The 19,569-nt window shown below is 39.0% G+C and overlaps 1 protein-coding gene across 2 annotated transcripts in view; it reads left to right on the top strand.

Annotated features, from left to right (window-relative positions):
- The first annotated feature begins 1,956 nt into the window (after window positions 1-1,956).
- Dnajc5b (DnaJ heat shock protein family (Hsp40) member C5 beta) overlaps window positions 1,957-19,569 on the top strand; it is a 48,034-nt gene continuing 30,421 nt past the window's right edge. Inside the window, exons 1-2 of one of the 2 annotated variants that reach the window (XM_076836281.1) lie at window positions 1,957-1,990; window positions 11,047-11,174. In XM_076836281.1, coding sequence (XP_076692396.1) covers window positions 11,056-11,174 — 119 coding nt within the window. In that variant the 5' untranslated portion in view covers window positions 1,957-1,990; window positions 11,047-11,055. The other variant, XM_076836280.1, reaches the window with a different exon arrangement.

Below are 19,569 nucleotides of genomic sequence, written 5' to 3'. Positions count from 1 at the left end.
TTCAAAATGTGAATGGTTCATTTCACAACACTTTTACATATAGTGCATATGATATCAAGGAGTGGTTTATGGGCTTTCCTTGAATCACTTGCTTTTACTAACATCATTTGAAATTCACACTTTCTAAAACATCTCACCTGGCTAAACGGAATATAATTCTACTGATATCTGCTGTATTGTTTGATGGTGTATTCGAAACCATCTATATATGGGTACATAATAACATCCCATGTATAACAGCACATGTCAGTGTCCCTTTTATTTCTCTAGTTTAAGTACCAAGGGCTTTCAATGTTCTCTTGTATCTGCCTGGAATATATTTCCTTCTATTATCAATCTCCTCCCCTAGCTATATTGAGATCTTGGTTGTTTTTGTTCTGAGAAGCTTTGTCTGATCTTCCTCTGTTCATGATACATATATTTTGTAGCTTCACCCCAAAGTTTACTTTTAAACTTCCTTGAGTGACTGATTACTCTCTGTCTCTATTGGAAGGCTGTTATCTCCGTGACCCACAAACTCAGCATCTGTGTTTGTGTTTGTTTATCAGTATATATCTAGAGTTCAGTCCAGTGTCTGGCTCCAATAGATGACTAATTGTTGAATGAACAGGTGAATTAGAAACTGTGATTTCTCTTTGCAATACCTATAGTTTCACTTTACTCAAGAGTTTCGCAATACTTAATTTTTAAAAAGCTAATAGTTTATGCAATACTTTCAAAAATCAGTGGTTTAAGAAGAGTGAATTAAATGTACAAAATTAATAATTTTTTTAAAGTATGTGATATTAAACCGACTTTGAAAAACACAAATTGTAATACTTTTTTCTGGTACTGGGGATTGAACCCAGTGCCTTATATGTGCTAGGCAGGCACTGAGCTACATCTCCAGCCCTTTTTTTTTTTTTACTTTGAGATAGATTCTCTCTAAATCTTTGAGGCTGGTCTCAAACTTGAGAAAATCCTGCCTTGGCCTCCTGAGAAGCTGGGATTATAGTCATGTGCCACCTTGCCTGGCTCATAAATTGTAATTTTAATAAAAGCTGTCTGTAATCTCACTATATCAATACAGCAACTATTTTCATTTCATTAAAATACACAGTCCTTAAGCTGAACTGATGTTGGAACTTGAGTATTTAAGTCTCATTATTCTACCCCTCCTCATTTCTGAGGATGGACTGCTTCCTAGACTGCTAGAAATCAGGATTTTCAAGGAAAGTTCCTATATCCCTTGGTATCTGAAAAACCAATGCCCTCTAGAGGCGAAAGTGTTGTGCAATGTTCACATAAAACAGCCTTAGGCCTTGCTATCTGTCTACTAAGCCACACATGAACTCCACCTACAGCCTCAGGAGCCACATTCAGAAGTAGCATCCATCTTATTTAAGACTTTCAGTCAGTAAGATCTTAATTGAAATCATAGGAACTGTTTTCTCATATGACTTTTTACAAGACAGTTTGGCCATCATTTTAACAAGGGATTCAACTACTGTGACTCCATGCCTTCTGAAGAAGCTTAGGGTACAATGTACTGATATGAAAATACTTGGATTTAAACAGAGAGCAATTTACATGTCCCCCTTCTGAATGTTGCATGGTCTTTCCAGCAATTATAAATCAACTGACTAGTCCTGGCCTTAGATCAAAACCGAATAAATCAATGAATAAATAAGTAAAGAAAATTTCAAAGACCTAACTCTATAGGTCAAGAGATTAGCTTGTTTTCCTAATGGAAAGTCCTTTTAAGGAGTCAGGCACTGGCTGACAAAGAATGAAGAGTGGGTGTAGTATATATTTTGGTATCTCTGGATGCCTTGTAATACCAAACTGTACCATCATGCATGTTTTATTCTCTCTTTGTTATGGTTTCCAGAGGGATAACCAATTGGCTGATAGAGTAGCTGCCGAAAAGTAACCTGACTCCACTGACCTACTGGACTCCTGCATGGGAATGATGGAAAGGAGCAGCTGTTTGCTCTGAACAGTAGAACAGGTATGGAACAGCTCTTTTCATGGATGCCTTCTTTTATTTCTCTGCACGCCTATTTTCAGACTAGTTGAAAACAGCAAGTTGTTCCTGTTGGAGAACTGAATTGGAGTCATAGGAACAGGTACAGTGGGTTATTTGTAACAATTCCAAATTGCCTCATCTTCAGGACTGTTTATAAACATACTAGAGCTAATTTTTTTTTTTTCCAAATTGCATATACGTAATCATGTTAGGGAGAGTGATTACTTTTAACACAGGGTTACCTGTTGGATGTGTTTGGCTTTAAGACAAATTATCTGGATTATGGGAATTTTGCTTCACTAAACAGATTTCTATAAAGGAATTGGAGAAGTAACAATGAAATGGTAACGCATGTTGGTGTCCCCAGTGACAACAGTTGGAAGTGTGTTTGCTGTGTTTAATGAGTTAATAGCCCCTGCCTACATTCATGTTCTCTAATATTAAGGGACCCTAGCAAGAAAAGCATAGCTTGATTTTTTTTTCCATTTTTCAAAATTCACATAACAGACATAGGTGAAACTTCTTTTGCTTTGAAGGGAAATTTTTATTTCAACATAAAATTGCATAGAAACAGGGGAGCAGCATAGAGCTCAGTAGTGACTATATAGTGGCTAATGCTTTAAGAAATTGTGATATTACTGGCATTATAATTCAGCTAAAGAGTAATCTAAGCTCAGAAGACAAAGTATCATGTACTGGATGATTAAAATTAAATTACTTAATGACTTTGCATGACAACATTTTCCCCATTGGATGGCTTGTAGATGAAAGACCATGAATAAATAATAAAGACTTGAATTTTACATAAGAATATTAGAATTCCAAAGACTATAGAAATAGAATGAATCAAGGGTATTTTCTACAAGGAATTAAATAATGTTATGGTTTCATGATTTATATAAGCTTATTTGGGAAGCATTTTTACAAGATGTTTTGACTACTACTCTGTAGTGAGCATCTGAGGCGTAAGATCTTTGTTTTCATACTTTAAGCATTTGAACATATTATTCTATTGAATCTGAAGCCAAATGTCATGTAAATCAATAATATATGAGAAGTCTGACTTCTAGCTCAACAAGGAGACAGAAAAAGTATGTCGTTGCTACTTGATGCACAAAGCAGCTTTGCAGTCTTCCTTTCTGTTGCAGTCTATACAGTCAGCCAACTATTGAGTGAAGAGTGTGTTATTTTCTTCAGTTTCAATATAATGCAAATGGACTTTTTGAAAGAACCTTAATTAAGAGATATTATCTGTCTAAAAAGAAACCTTTGGGGAATAGGGCAGAGTAGACAATAAATACAGTAAGTGCTCCATACCACCCATTGTTAGTATTGATCAATTCACACCACAAAGCAACCAACAGCTACTGGATTTCACTTAGCAGGAATAAATTATAATGTGATTGGAATTGAGGAGAGTTATGAAGGATTGAATCCAGGGGTGTTCAACCACTGAGCCACATCTTCAGCCCTTAGTATTTTTAATTTTGAGACAGGGTCTCACTAAGTTGCTTAGGGCCTCACTAAATTGCTGAGGCTGGCCTTGAACTTGTGATCCTCCTGCCACAGCCTCCCAAGCCACTGGGATTTCGGGCCTGTGCCACCACACCCAGCGTGTAATTAGATTTTTAAGTGAAGTGATGATTTGAAAAATATATATAAACCAGAGAAATAGCTTGTTACCCTACCGTTTTGTGAAGCTGAGATGTAGAATCTGCCTTTTCCCCCCATTGGGAAGAGTGTGTAGAAACATGGGCCTAGGGTAGGGAAGCATGAGCTCCAGGATGCTTCCAGGATGATGCTCTAGAAAGGCTTAGGTGTTGCCCCCAACTGAGACTATCTCCCTTGTTCCATACTTGGGATAATTTTGAAGGAGACAGACTTTCAAATGGTAAGCAGCTATATGCTGGTGCTCATCATGATTCCAGAGAACTTTTCCAGGCTCGGGGTGGGGGAGTGGGGGGGGGCTGCCTTAATCACAATTGGAAAGCAATTCTACTCTCTAGGAATCTCAGTGTCTTCTTGAAGACTATGAATGCTAATGGCCGACAGTTCTGCTCACAGATCTGAATTCAAGAGGTCCCCTGTGTTAATCTGAGCAAATAATTTTGCTCACAGATATTGGTGAACCTAGTAAAAGGGATACCTAATGCCAAATCTAATATACATCTCTTCCCATCACTCCCTAGTCAAAAGGGGAAAATAATTAAAAATTAGAAGTTTTGGAATAGAGAAGGAAGAGTGTGTTATTTTCGTAACAGGAACAAGTTTAGCATAGACTAGAAGGCCTTCAGGGCTATGGGCAATGTGGTTTTCATAGTCCTGAGAGTTGTCACAAGGCTCCTTAGAGATGCTTCAGGCAGATTTGACCCAGTGGCCGGGAAATCTTCAATCCTATGTGACTTAAAAATTGTACTCTTAGCAGAAGTTTCAAAATTTTTGTGTAACCCATGCATTCTTAACTATCCTCTTTCTTAACTCTCCTTTGGGAACTCTCTTTGTCTACATATAAGTTCAGTGGCCTCACTGAGGGAGGAAACTTGCACTGTAGCCCTGAGATCCCATTGGACCTTCATGTGCCCCCATCACCCTAGACACAGCAACAGGGGGCCCCCTTTGACCTGGAGAGAGAAACAGTGCAAGGCTGCTTTGGTTTAGCGACATCACCATTCAGCTTTCTTGTGAGGATCAAAGGAAATTACTGGCTGTGGGAAATGATGAGTGAATTGTAAATCATCTTCAAATATTGAGTATCATTCAGTATGGCACACTAGCAAGAATTTAGGCTTTAGAATTAGGCAGATCTGAATTCAAGAGTTCCCTGTGTTAATCTGAGCAAATGATTTTTTTTCTTCAGTTGGACTCAATTTCCTCAGTTATAAAATAGGAGAGCAATACATAGGGGCAAATCCCTGTTACCTCTTGGGGGCTACCAGGTAGTTTTATTCTAAGAGCCTTCATAGAACTGGGAATGTGGCTCAGTGATAGAATGCTTGCCTGGCATGCATAAGGCCCTGGGTTTGATTCCTAGCACTGAAACAAACAAACAAACAAACAAACAAAATCCTGCATAAGGTGGGAGTAATCAACATATCATGAACTTATTGTGATTGAAACAGTAAGACTCTTTGGGCCTCAGCTGACTTGAGCAGACCCAGAGAGCAGGCCTTGCTGAAGGCCAGACTCCCTCTAACTGTGTTCCAGGATGATGCATAAAATCTGGGTATTAATTTATCAGTCTTATAAGGAAAAGGGCCAGGGCAGACCTCAGGGAAAGGTAAATCATCATTGGAACGGTTAAGACTCAACTGGGACCTGAATCCTTGGGCTCTTCCCCTCAGTTGTGCCTCAATGGCCCCGCCAGCATTTGCCTCTACATTTGCTTTTCTCTTCCTGTCCCCATCTAATCACTCTTTGGAATAACAACACAAGAAAAATCTGCTAACTCTACATTTAGGCAGTTATCAGCTTCCAGCCATTGTGCAGGCCTGTGAGACGTTTATCTCTTTTAGAATGACTGTAAGATAGCTTTTCTGTGATCCATTATCCACTGACTTCCCTGTTGAACTTTCAGAAAGCAATCTGTTTCTCTGAACTCCTGGGGGAGGGGGGGTCCCTTCCTGATGCCCTCAAGTGTTGATATCAGGATTAAGTGATATGACACAGACCTGTGCTCAGTAAGTGCTAGTTCCCTGTTTACCTTCCTTTTCGTGTAGTATACTAATGTTAAGACCATCTGCCACTGGGATTATGAAGATCAATACAAAAATAGATTTATAGTCCTTAAGGAACTCAGAGTAAGGTAGTCCTTAAGGACCTCAGAGTACGGTCATGAAGAGGGACACGTGTGACTGGGTAATAACTTTTTGCTGGGCGTGATGACACCACTGTTCCCAAGCCCATGAGCTATGTGGATAAATGAGGCCTCATTGCTTTTCATGCTATTCTGCTGATAGATCTCACCTGTGCAACCACAGCACTCTACTCCCTGCAAAATTCCCCTGAAGATGTGCCAAGGCTAAGGGAGACTTGCAAAGAGGGGCTTGGGTGTCCACCCTTCACCCCCATCATCTCTATGAGTATCAGTCCCCATTTTTTTTTATTTGAATCATTAAAAAAAATCTATTTGTTCCTTTTAGATATACATGACAGTAGAGTGTATTTTGACATACACATATAGATGGTTATTTTCTTAGTGATTTTCTTAACCTATCCAACTTTAAGCCCCTCACTTCCTCCTACCCTCACTCTTTCTGCTCCTTGTGGGTACTAAGTCTTTCTTACATTGGGATTCCGAAGCTTCCAATGATCCCAGACATTTCTGAGCATCCCCAGGAGTGTTGCAAACGTTTCCAGAAGTGACTGTGGGCCATCTGAGACTATCCCTTCTTAGCAGGCCCTGGGGGAGGAGCAGCAGGGTCTCCTGACTGTCATATGCTCTGCCTCTGCTTCCTGGGTGGGAAAATGCTGGCCCGAACCTGCCTGGGTGCCGACTTTCCCTGTGATGAGGGTTCAAAGTTCCAAACCTTTGTTCCCTTTATCCTTTAACATGAAAACTTCTCTTTAACATGAAAGCCTCTCTCCCCAGAGGAGCTTAAAAGCGTGTTCTTGGCCAGGACAGGGGCCAGTGGCCATTGTCTAGTCTAGACTCCTCTCATCCTCTCTCTCAGCTGGATTCTCCCTCCTCTTTCAGACTCCAAACCCAGAAGTCCTCTTTCATCGTGGTTTATGCAAATAAATGAACAAAAAACTCACTGGGTCCAAGTCCATATGGGTCCAAAGTTGTACCTGGACTTAAGAACCAAAATAGAAAAAGATACACCAGGTTCTACAGAGACAAATCATAGTATTATTAGAAGTTCAGACTTCATCTTTTCTGTGAAGTTCTCTTTCACTTAAAATCTGCTCTTAGCAAATTTTAAGACTATAATACATGATTATCAACTCTAGTCACCATATTGTACAATAGATTTCTTAAACTTATCCTTCCGGTCTAACTAAAATTTTATATCCTCTGTCCAACATCTCTCTGATCCCCCACCTCCACTCCAGCATAACTATTATTCTACTCTGATTCTGAGTATAAACTTTTTTGATCCCACGTGTAAATAAAATCACATGGTGATTGTTATTCTGTGTCTGGTTTATTTTATTTAGTATAACGTCCTCTAAGGCTCATTCATGCTCTTTCAAATGACAAGATTATTTCTTTTGTAAAACTGAATGGAGCCTGGTGTGAAGCGCATGCTGTAATCCCAGCAGCTCAGGAGGCTGGAGCAGGAGGATCACAAGTTCAAAGCCAACCTCAGCAACTTAGCAGGACTCTAAGCAACTTGGCAAGATCCTGTCTCTACATAAAATATTTAAAGGGTTGGGGATGTGGCTCAGTGGTTAAGCACCCCGGAGTTCAATCTCCAGTACAAAAATAAAATAAAATAAAATAAACAAAACCTGAATAAACCCATTGTGTATTTATAAAGCACATCTTCTTATTCCAATCATCTATTGATAGACACTTAGGTTGATTCTATACCATCATGTTGTGGATTACAGTGCTGTAATGAACGTGAGAGTGCAGATATTTCTTTGACATACTGATTTCATTTTCTTTGTACTTAAGCCCAGAAGTGGGATTTGTTAGTATGCTCTTACTATGGCCAATCAGTGACTTTGGGGATTGTGCTATCCAGCAAAGGAGCTAGCAGGCTGACTGTGGTCCTGTGCTTGTCCACCACAATATAAGGGCCACACAGAAGCCCTTATATTCCAAATCCTATTAATTCATGACATGTGGTATGACTTGTAGAGAAACCTGTTGGCTACCTGCCTTACTAGGAAACATTAGGTGGATATGTGGGGCAGAAAATTATTAGTATCTTGAGTGTGTGTGTGGGGGGGCGGGAGGGCAGAGGAGAGGTGACTGGGAAGGAAGTATAAAGGTATCAGTTACTCAGGAAATTTTTCCTTCAGGTGTGAATAGTGAGTGAACAAGGCTATAGTTCCAAGATAGGGCTGAGCTATGGGGTTAGGATGACATAGACCCAATTTGAACTGCTTACTCCCCAGGAAGATTCAGATGAGAAAGTGTGAGAAAAGTCAGGCAGAGCAGAGGTGAAATAAGTGCAGCCATTTACCGAGTGGCTGCCAGTCAGTGTGTGTGTCTGTTTGTTTTTATAGCATGGTGGGTAGAATCAGGGTTCCTTCTCCTCTGCCCTTATGTGAACCAAGGTTTCGTGACTTTTATGGGAGTGGACAAGGTGCCATGTCACATGGCAAGCCCTTGACCTTGCACAGTTGCAGCCATGGCAGGCTAGTTCTGTCCTCAGAGCCTTCAGGGCTGCAGAGGTTTTGCCTGGTGCCTGACTCCCTTCACAAGTGCCTTCCTTTTCTTAAACTTGAAGGAATCTGAAGGCTCACAAACACATTCTGAAATTCTGGATATTGTTCTCTTTAATTGAATTCCTTAGGACCACCAGCCCTTGTTATACCATTTGGGGATTTCTAAGGACTCTAAGACCACCTGGCTCACCAGGTGACATCCTGTGGCCTGTACCCTTGCCCCTGTTGATGTTTATAACCTAGTGGGAGCAGGGCTGGGAGGTTTGCTCTAACTGTGCTTATCCACCATTGGGATGTGCATGCTCAGCTCTTCTGATGCACCATTGTCAACCAGGGATTCCTTGTGTTGCCCATGAGCATCTCCAAAGCCTTGACACCATCTCCTTAGCCCTGGTATATTGATTCATTCATTCTCTTATATATTCATTCTCTCTTATAGCAGTTGCTGCACAAGGCCCAAAGCCAAGAGATGGACAATGATTTTCAAAGAACTTGGGTCAGAAGAGCTTGCAGTCTTCGGTAGTTTTCGTTTGTAGTTGTTTCAGTTTTGCTCTTATGATAAAATATTACTTTAGTCAGATTTTTTTTCCTGTTGTGACTAAGAGATTTGAACAGAACAATTGTGGAGGAGGAAAAGTTTATTTAGAGGCTCAGAGTTTCAGAGGTCCGAATCCATAGACAGCAGACTCCATTCCTCGGGGCTCAAGGTGAGGTTGAACATCATGGCAGAAGAGTGTGGCAGAGGGAAGCAACTCACTTGTGATGAGAAAGCAGAAAGAGTTAGATCTCCACTTGCCAAATATGAATATATACCCCCAAGCCATGACCCCAATGCCCTACCTCCTCCAGCCACACCCCACCTGACTTCAATCACCACTCAATTAATCCCATCGGTTGATTATTACTTTGCTGATTGGCTTATGGCTCTCATACCCAATCATTTCTCCTCTAAACCTTCTTGCATTGTCTCACACATGAGTTTTTGGGGACACCTCACATCCAAATCATAACAAATATACATAACAAAATTTACCCTGATAACCATTTTAAGTGTGTAATTCAATGACATTGAGTACATTCCCCTTATTATCTAACCATCACCACCAATTATTTCCAGAAATTTTCATCATTCCAAACAGAAGCCCTACACTTAGTAAGCAACAACTTCCCATTTCCCACTCTTCCCAGTCCCTAGCGTCTTCTATTCTACTGTTTGTCTCTATGAATTTGCCTGTTCTGGGTACCTCAGATGAATGGAATGAAACGATATTTATCATTTTGTGACTGACTTCCTTCATTTAGAATAATATTTTCAAGGCTTGTTTATGTTGTAGTATGTGTTAGAGTTCCACTTTATTTTCACGTCTCAATAATTATTCCTTTCTATGAATACATGACATTTTGTTCATTTGTTCACTTGTGGGGATGAACACTGAGTTGTTTGTACCCTTTAACTTTTATGCTTACGGCTGATACATACACTGTTGTGTACACATATATATTAATTCATTTAATTGTTGCAACACTCCATGAGTTTACGGTACATTTTCATCTCCAATTTACAGATGAGGAAGCACATGGAGCAAAAAATGGCAAGGCCAATCTTCTACCCTAGAGGGTTGACTACAGTGCACTATGTATTGCCTTTAATGAAAGTAAATTTCCATGAGATTGCTATGTCCTGGATACATTACATGCACTATTTATATACCCTTAAGATATTGTTATGTGGGGAACTTTAACATCTTTACATTATTACAGGTGAAGATATTAATGCTCAGAGAATTTAACTTGTGACGAATACATTCTGTATTTTTGTTTTTGGTGATGGGAGTTGAAGCCAGGGCCTTGCACATGCTAGGTAAGCAGTCTACCACTGAGCCATACCCTGAGCCCCATGTAGAGAATACAGAAATGCCAAATCCCCCTGACCAGATCTGCTTGCTTCCTGAGTCCCCCAGAGCCATGATGCACAGGCAAATGACTCCTTGGGAATTGGTAGCCCAACCCTTTCTGGATAGACCAAAGGAAAAGGAGTCAGCTCAGGTACAGAACCAAGGAGTGTTGTAGGGTAGTGGTGTAGACCTCTGGGATTCCACAGCTCCAGCTGCAGAGAATTTTTAACATAGGTCCTAGAGGAGGCCAGGAATTTCTTCCTGGTACTTAAAAAGTTTTGTTTTTATTTTTCAAACTCTTGATCAATGGCTAGACCAATCAAGTTGGAATAAAAAGAAAGATTCTTTCCATTCCTGGTTAAGTTTGGAAAATATAGCAAAAAGAGAGAGAGAGAGAGAGAGAGAGAGAGAGAGAGAGAGAGAGAGAGAAAAGAAGTTATGAAAATTCTACCCAAACAAAGCAAAACAAAATTCCTACATCTGCAAAATCTGTGAAGACTGATTCTCAACACTACTAAATTAGCTAGAAGTTTAGGTAACATAACATTTTGCTTCTATATAACCATGTAGACAAAGCTGTATTTTATTTGTGTGGCTGTCTGTATCCTTTGACACCTGACTTTTTTTTTTTTTTTTTTTTTTTTGGCTCTCTTAACACTTTTCTCCCCTCCTTTTGCAGGTAGCACACAAACATACTTCAGATTGTCATTTCCCAAAAGGTTAAGAATGAACTGTCTTCCCTTTCAGAGAGAGAAATCCAGTGTGCATGACCTTCATGACTATTTTTTCCCTCTGGTTTTGCAGCTTGAGAATATGGCATGTAACATACCTAACCAAAGACAGCGGACTTTGTCGACAACTGGAGAAGCTCTATATGAAATTCTTGGTTTGCCTAAGGGAGCATCAAATGAAGAAATTAAGAAAACCTACAGGTACAGAGGAGGTTCAATGGTGACATTTCCTGTGCCACTAGTGATAGCAATTTTGTGACTAGCAAAGACATAAGCTTTTTGCCAAGACCAGATAATCTGAATTTTGGACCCCATGATGCCTGCTCTGCAACATAGACAGGAATAGACAGGCATGACAATGATTTCAAGGAAGAATTATCTGGTGATACCAGGCCTTAGGAAAGGGCAGCCAGAATTCTCATCCTACATCTGAGAGAAAGAGAGAGAAAGAGGAGGACCAACTACAACCAATAGCTGCAATTAACCCATGTGATATAGCATTGCTGAATCTGGTGGAGGGCTTTCTTTCTTTTTTAATAAAAGGGAGTTTGTTAAAATTGCTATATTATAAGCTATACTATTCAAGACCTCAGTTTTGATTTTTCATATTTAATCTAATTCTGTGTTAGCTACTTTTAGGAAAATAGAAATATCCTTTTATTTAAAGCTCCAAGGAATAAAAAAAATGAGTATAAAATCAATTTGCTTATTGTAAATAATTTGCAAATTACCAAAAATGAAAATGGTGACATTTATTCATAATACTATCATAGAAATAATAATTATTAATATTTTTTATTTGTCTTTTTTTCTGTCGAGATAGGATAGGATGCTTAAAAGTTAAATTGAATTCATCTATATTTTCCAACTATCTTTTTATAGGTCCTTCAGTGAAAATATCATGAAGTCACTACATATTATGATTGTTAAAGTTGTATTAGTGCAGTACAGTTATACATAATAATGGGGTTCATTTTGACATGATCATACATGCACGGAATATAATTTGCCCTATTTCAGCCCCACAGTTCCTCTTTCTTTCCTTCACCCTCTTCTCCTGCAGCCTATAGTTATTCTCCAGTTCATATAATCATTTTATGAGCTATTATTGAAGCTGTAAGTTATTTTAATTTATTTTATATCCTTTTGCACCAATCATGATGCATGTTTCCAATTATTTCTTTATTTGGAAATAAAGTAGACCTTTATAGGAAGTTACTTTTTGATTTGGTCTTAAATTGGATTTTTAATTTTAAAATTTAAATTTTAATTTTTTAAAATTTTAAAATTAGATTTTTTAATGTTATGGAATTTTAAATATTTTTGAATAGTCAAATTTGTTAGTCATTTCCTTTATGGTTTTTGTTTTTCCTGTCATGGTTAAAAAGCCTCTCTCAATTACAATATTTATTCCTATTTTATTCTAGTACATTTATGATTTTGCTCTTACACTACAGTTTTGATCCATCTGGAGTTTATTTTGGCATAAGGAATAAGGTAGGAGTCCTTATTAAATAAGGTTTTTCTTTTTTCAAATCACCAGCCCACCAATATTTATTAAATTTTCCTTTGTTATCTACTAATGGAAAATTCTTTGGCCTTGTATTGTGCTTCACCACATGGTGAACTATGCAACCTGAAATGCCTTCAAGAAGCTTGTATTAAAGAATAAATGATAGCAGTGAAAACTATATTTGTACCTAAATAGTTTTGTGAAAGTGGTAGAGTCTGATTGAAGTAAATATCAGTCTTCTGATCCAGAGAAAAGTTTCTTTGCTGTTTCATTTTTCCCTAGAGCTATCTAGAAGGAGAGTTCTGGGAATGGCTCAGCCCCTATTGGGGCACATTCTTGTCTGAAGGTCACTAAATTTGACTCTTAAGGATTCAGGCTGTGCTATTGTGCTAGGGCTTATGGATGGGTATCAGAGCAATTGCATTGTAGGTTCAATATCTACAAAAATATCCCCCAAATGAGGATAAAAAAGTTTTGTCCAACTACCTTGTAATTCTTAAAACTCATTTTACTTTACAAATGTGCCTTTTAATTGCCTTTATTAATTTTGGAAGCTAAAATTTCAGGTCATATCCTAATTAAGGCATTAATTATGCTGACTTGTTTACAAGTTTAATAATTACAACACAAAGAAGTATTTTCATGTAACCAGTGTCTTCCTATTAATTTTGTTTTAATGTCATACAAATATTATTTTTTCAGCTGATTAGGGTACTAGTATGCTGCTGAAAGCATCTACTTCTATCCAAATTACACATTTGTATTCTGCAAGTTATTCAAAATGTATGAGCAAGCAGCAAATCCACTGAGAATATTATTCTTATATTCAGAGATCCTGGATCAAAGTAGCGACAGCATAGTGAAATTAAAAGTCAATGAAATTTAATACAGTTACCAACTGTTGAATCCATGTGCTGCATGCCCTCTGATATAATTTTTAGTTGTCCTCTTGAAAACAATGTTGAGTTAGGAGGCTGCTTCTTTTACATTTTATTTTTATTTTTGAATAGGTAATATATTCACTTGATTAAAATGAGAACGTACATATAGGTACACACAAAAAAAGGTCTCCCATTTACCTCTTATCCCCTAGGTCACTTCCTGGGGGTGGTGGTGGGGAGAGTATTATCACTTCCTTGTGGACCCTTAGAGATCTTATGCTCATAGGAGCATAAATGGAGAATTTCCAGTCTAGGCAAGACTGCGTAGACTTGTCCTTCCCTGCTAAGCATAACTAAAGTCTTTGAAAATAACACAATAAACAATCAAAAGGGAAGTCTGAAAGGCAGAAAGAGGGAGGCAGATTGGTTAGGGACCTCAGGAGCAAAGGGAGAACACAGCAGCAAAGCATCTTATGATTCCTCCATCCTCACCCATCAGGAGGTAACCCAGGTCCACTTTTTCCCAACATCCAATCTAGCAACAGAAGGGATTCAGTCCTGCCCAAACCACCAGACAATCCTTGCAGATACAGCAAGAAATGCCACCTGACGGTCCCCCTAACAATAATGGACCAGGAAGAGTACTTTTCTTTCTCACCAGCCTAAGAGTCCCACATAGAGACCCCACTTGACAGAGAACATTAGAAAGGGGGAACCCATTGCAACAGGAATCTAGCCCAGGAAGTGCTTTTTGCCTCTGCAGGCTGGGTCTCCCTTCACCTTAAAGCACCCAACTAGGTGAAATTCCTTTGGGCTCCTCAACTACTATCAACAAGGGCTGTGGCAGCCTCAGAGGCAGGAGACAGACAATAGAGACCACAGTGGGACCTAAAGGCTCTGAAAATTAGGTTGTCCTTGGAACCACCCACAAAAGTAGGCTAGGTCCTATATACTCAACTCAACCAGGGTGACTACCTGTTAAAATAATCAATTTAAATAGAACCCAGAGTCTCGTAAATAATATAAAATATCCAGATGCAATCAAAATTACCCATATTCTAAAGAACCAAGAAAATCACAACTCAAATGAGAAAAACAATCATCTGACTGCCATGCTGACATGAGTCAGATAATGGAATTGTCTAACAAGTATTTCAAGTCAATCATCATAACAAAGATTCAATAAGCAATTGCAAATTATCTTAAAATAAGTAAAAATATAGGAAATTTTGCTAAACAAATAGAAGTTATTTTTTAAAAGATCCAACTGGATTTATAGATATAAGAAATAGCATAAATAATAACTCTAACTGGATGAGCTTAATGGTAGAACGGAGATGACAGAGGACAGAATCAGTGAGGTTGAGGAAAGACCAATAAAATTTACCCAGTTGGAACAACAGAGAGAAAATAAATGGGAGACAGTCTCAGGAACTGGCACTTTTAATGTGGACTGCAAATTTACCTTATGCTAAATAAACTTTTTATTTATTTATTTATAAAATTGACTTCCTCAATGGAGAGGAGAAACAGAATGGAACTGAAAGAATACTCAAAGAATTGGTGGCTGACAATTTCCACAATTTGACAAATGATATAAACTTGCAGATTCAAGAAGTTGAGTGAATTCTAATAGGATAAACCCAAAGAAATCCATTTCAAATCCAATATAATTTAAGTTTCTGAAAACTCAAAACAAAGAAAAAAAAATCTGAGAAGCATCCAGAGAGAAACAACATGTTACCTATTGGGTAACACCAACTTGAATCACAGCATATTTTTTATCTGAAGGAACAGAGGACACTGGCGATTTTTTTTTTTTTTTTTTTTTTTGCTTAAAGAAAAGAACTGTCAAGTACAATTTTAGTGTCTGGGGAAACTATATTGTGGGAATCAAGGATAAATAAATTCTCAGGTAAAGGAAATCTGAATTTGTCACAAACAGAACAGAATGGCTTACTAAAATTCTTCGAAAGAAAGGAAATGATAAGCTTACATTATTAGTAAGAAAGAACAACGCAGAAATATGGGTAAATACAAAAGACTATCCTTTTCATGAGTTTTCTTAAGTATACATGATGATTGGTGCAAAATTATCATACCACCTAATACTCAAGAGAATAATATTTAGAAGTAGAAAGATAAAGGGACCTAAATGGAAGTACAAATGTGAAAAACATTGATCCAATAGACTATGATAAGCTTCTCTCTCTCCCTCTCTCTCTCTCTCTCTCTCTCTCTCTCTCTCTCTCTCACACACACACACACACACACACACACACACACATACACAAATACTCAATTCACAGAGCTATAAAAACTAATACTTCAAAATAGTACAAATAAGTCAAAATTAAATCCTAAACAACCCATAGGAAGACAAGGAAGGGAAAACAGAGAAATGAGAAACAGAAAATAAAAATAATGGCAGCCTTAAGACACCATATAAGTATATTCAATGCAAGTGGTCTAAACATATATTTCTTTTCTTATACAAATGGTGGTGTATTATGCCTCCTATCTTATATACTATGCAATGCATTTTAGAATGATCAATATGTGGAAAGTTTCCTTAGTCTTTCATACTGCCATGTAATAATCCATGACATGGCATGGATTTAATGAGTTTCCTGTTGATAGATAATTTAGTCTGTTTCCCTTCAAGGCTGTCTTTTTAAACCAGTTTTGAGCTTCTTAGAGAGGGAAATCCCTTTGCCCCAGAAAGGTAAGTAGAGGAAGAGTGAGGGAAAATTTCAACTCCTGTTCACTTTCTAGTTTTTGTATGTCCCAATCCCAATCCTGGCACAGGATCCCAAGACTCAGCTGGGTCCTATGCTCACCCATGTCTGACTAGCTCTATTTCTAATCAGAAGTCTGGAATCACAACCCTCTTCCCCTTCCACTGAGCAAGGGTGTGGGGTCTAAATCTGTGAAAAGGAAAAGGGTCAGTTTTCTCTAAGAGTATAAAGATGGGAAAGAGATTGTCGGCATCTTTAGATAATAACCATAAATAGCAGCTTCAAAGACCTGTCTCAGTCTCTTCTGTGTCTATTTATGAATCTTTATCATGGAGTCTACAAAGCTTCTTTTTCCTACATTTTCTGAAACCATGCTTTGACCATGCTTCTTCATAAAGCAGCTGATATATTGGAGTTCCCTGCTACCTCAAAGAACAGCAGGAAAAGGTGACAGGAGGAAGGCTTTTGCTATGTCAATCTATCAGGTACTAAAGTTCTTATCTCATTGAGATTCTGTAAAAAGAAATGAGATCACTTTTTTTTCCAAGATATGTAGAGCCCCCGTGGAACAACACAATGAAAATACCACTCACTATTGCAATTGAACAAATATCCCCTCATCCTCAGAGTCTAAAATTATCCTGTCATTTGGTGCTACTGTTAAAAAAAAAACACTTTTTCTAGCATAAGGTAAATTTGCAGTCCATATTGAAAGTGATATATCATAGAGTGAAAGTCTTGGTAGGAGTCTCATCTGGGATCTTCACTAATGAATAAACCTGCCTGTAGCATTGTAGAGCATAATCATCCTAAAGTGCTTAAACTCTAAGTCAGGCTCATTTAAATTCAAATTTGGCCAGACCAACTCAATTCCTACCCCTTCTTGTACAAGATGAGCAAATATTTTCCTCAATCTTCCAGAGCTGTCTCCCTACCATGCTATCTGGAGACCCATTTGAATGAATCTTTTAAAATTATGACACACCTAGAATGGTTAAGATTATCTTTCACTCATTTGCCTTAAACACTGGCATGCGTTGTCTTCCCACCTAGTTTAAATGGTCTCTTTGAGTCAACAAAATTTTGAGTTAGGAATCTGGTGGAGGAAGTTGATGGAGGAGGAGAGAGAAACAATATTGAATAGTGACACAGTTAGACAGCTGGGAGATAGTAGCCTGTTGAAATGAGATAGGCCAAGATTGCTCTATAAATAAACCCAATACTCAGGCTCTGCCCCCTTTCAAGTGTCTCAAGAACTTGGGTTACCTGCAAATTTTCCAGTACCCAAGTCCTTCTAAGGGTCTGCTCTGAAAAATTCTTCTGGGGTCTGGGAACCTGTTCATTTTCATATAGCAGTAGTTTGCCAAGCCAAGTTTCTACCCTGTTGATGATACTTATTTGCCATGTGGAAGTTCAGTGGGTATGTCCATGGTCACCAATTCAGCCAACCTTGGGCTCTAGACTGCTGCTACGCTCATCTGCACACTGCCACTCGACTGGGCACTGTTACTTGCTGCTCTTCTCCCATCTACCCTCTGAGGTAGGCGTGCTAACCATTCGTCTCCAAGCCCTTTGACTATTCCTTCAGGTTCATAAGCCTCATCTGCTGTTTTTATTTTTATTCTCGAGGGAGTTATCAAGGCTTTCTGGGCTGTACCCCTGGGAGGTGCAGGACCAGGCTTAGGGAATGACCTTTGGAATACCCTCTATTAGACCCCGCAGTAAGGGTTAGACATTAGTAGAAAAGCTCCTTCCATTTTTTTCTTTTGGTTTTCTTTTTCACTAAAAACCAGCACATGCTTAGGGGTGAGTCAGAAACTAGTGGTAATGATGTTGTATTTAGAATCTCAATTCTCTCTGACAGGTAAAGATAGGTAGAGCTCATCAGATATGGTTCCTTCTTTCCTATGATGCATTCTTTCCTAGGGCATTCTATAGTTCCCACTCCATGCTCAGATAGGCTCAGACTGTTCCACTGGGTTTAGACTTAGCCATCTGTGGCCACCCTAGCAATAGATTGGACTCCTTTCTGGAAGGCTGCTGTTAGCACATGCCCTAACTTTGCTCTAACTCTAACAGTGAATGATATGATAGGTTATGATGACTCAAGAATGTAGCCCTGCTGTAGTCCTCCAATAAGACTATACCAGTCCATGTTTTATCCTCAGTAATTGGAATGAGATAAACAGAATTTGTCATTTTATAGCTGCTTGGCAAGCACTTTGGGTGTGTGATTACAATACTTTTTTTTTTTTTTTAGATACTGCCTAGCATACAAACATCCTTTAATCCAAAGTCAGTAGATTATTGATCACACCTCATACTGCTATTGATTGTAGTGGAATCCAGGAAGGTTGGTTGAAACACATAGCAATCCCTAGTATGCCTAATCTCTGACGATATCAATAGCTTTATACACAGTAAGTTTTGTTCATAATCCAACTAACATTTATTGAGCATCAGAAATATGTTGAACACTGTTTTAGGTACTGAGAAAATAGCAGTGAAAAAAAAATAGACTGACTTCCTAAAATATAGGTCTATGTTCTGGGTCAAGAGAATGGGAATGTTTAATAATAGATAAGCAAAGCAGAGTAGGAGGGTAGGAAGTGTTAGGAGTGTGCTGGAAGGTTCATATTCTTTTTAAGGTGTGCTACATAGACTTTAACACTAAATCTTTCAACGGCAGTATATTCTAAGTATAAATTAGCAGTTAAAAGTACAGAGTATGCTGGCATGGTGGCACATGCCTGTAATTCCAGCAGGTCTAGAGGCTGAGGCAGGAGAATCACAAGTTTGAGGCCAGCCTGGGCAACTTAGCAAGGCCCTAAGCAACTTATGAGACCCTGTCTCAAAATATAAAAGGGGCTGGGGATGTGGCTCAGTGGTTAATTCTCCCTGGGTTCAATCCCTGGTACCAAATAAAAAAAGTGCAGAGTACAAAGTCAGAAAGACCTGGTGTCAAACCCTTGTTCATGGCCTCATTTTCTTCATAAGTAAAAATGTAGAGAACAGCCAGACCTGCCTTGCGGACCTGCGTGGGAGCTCAGGCTCAAGGTAGGCCCTGTTCCATCCAGCCACTGGCAGAGCCCCACCAGAGCTCAGGCCTGACCCAGACCTGCCTCACTGACCTGTGCAGGAGCCAGGGCCCAGGGTAAGCTTGGGTCCACCCACCACCACCATCACCTGTGAGCTCCGGTCTAACCCACTTCCATCTTGAGACACTGCAACTATCCCTATAGTCTTCCCCATGCAGTAACCTGTACTTGGGACAACAGACAGGGCCTAGAAGCAGCTGCATCTTGGAGCAGGCATGCCCAAGCCAGTGTAAGGCCCATCCTTTCAGCCCCATCTCTGAAAGACGTTGCATCCATCTTGAGGCACCTGCACTGCTATCTCTAATTACCTTCTGCTATTGCTGCCACCTCCTACAGTTGCAGGAGCATCCATCCTAGGACACCAGC

This window comes from Callospermophilus lateralis, chromosome 16 (assembly GCF_048772815.1).
Source record: "Callospermophilus lateralis isolate mCalLat2 chromosome 16, mCalLat2.hap1, whole genome shotgun sequence".
Taxonomy (NCBI): domain Eukaryota; kingdom Metazoa; phylum Chordata; class Mammalia; order Rodentia; family Sciuridae; genus Callospermophilus; species Callospermophilus lateralis.
The sequence above is the reverse complement of the archived record's forward strand: the minus strand, read 5'-3'. Positions and strand labels throughout refer to the sequence as shown.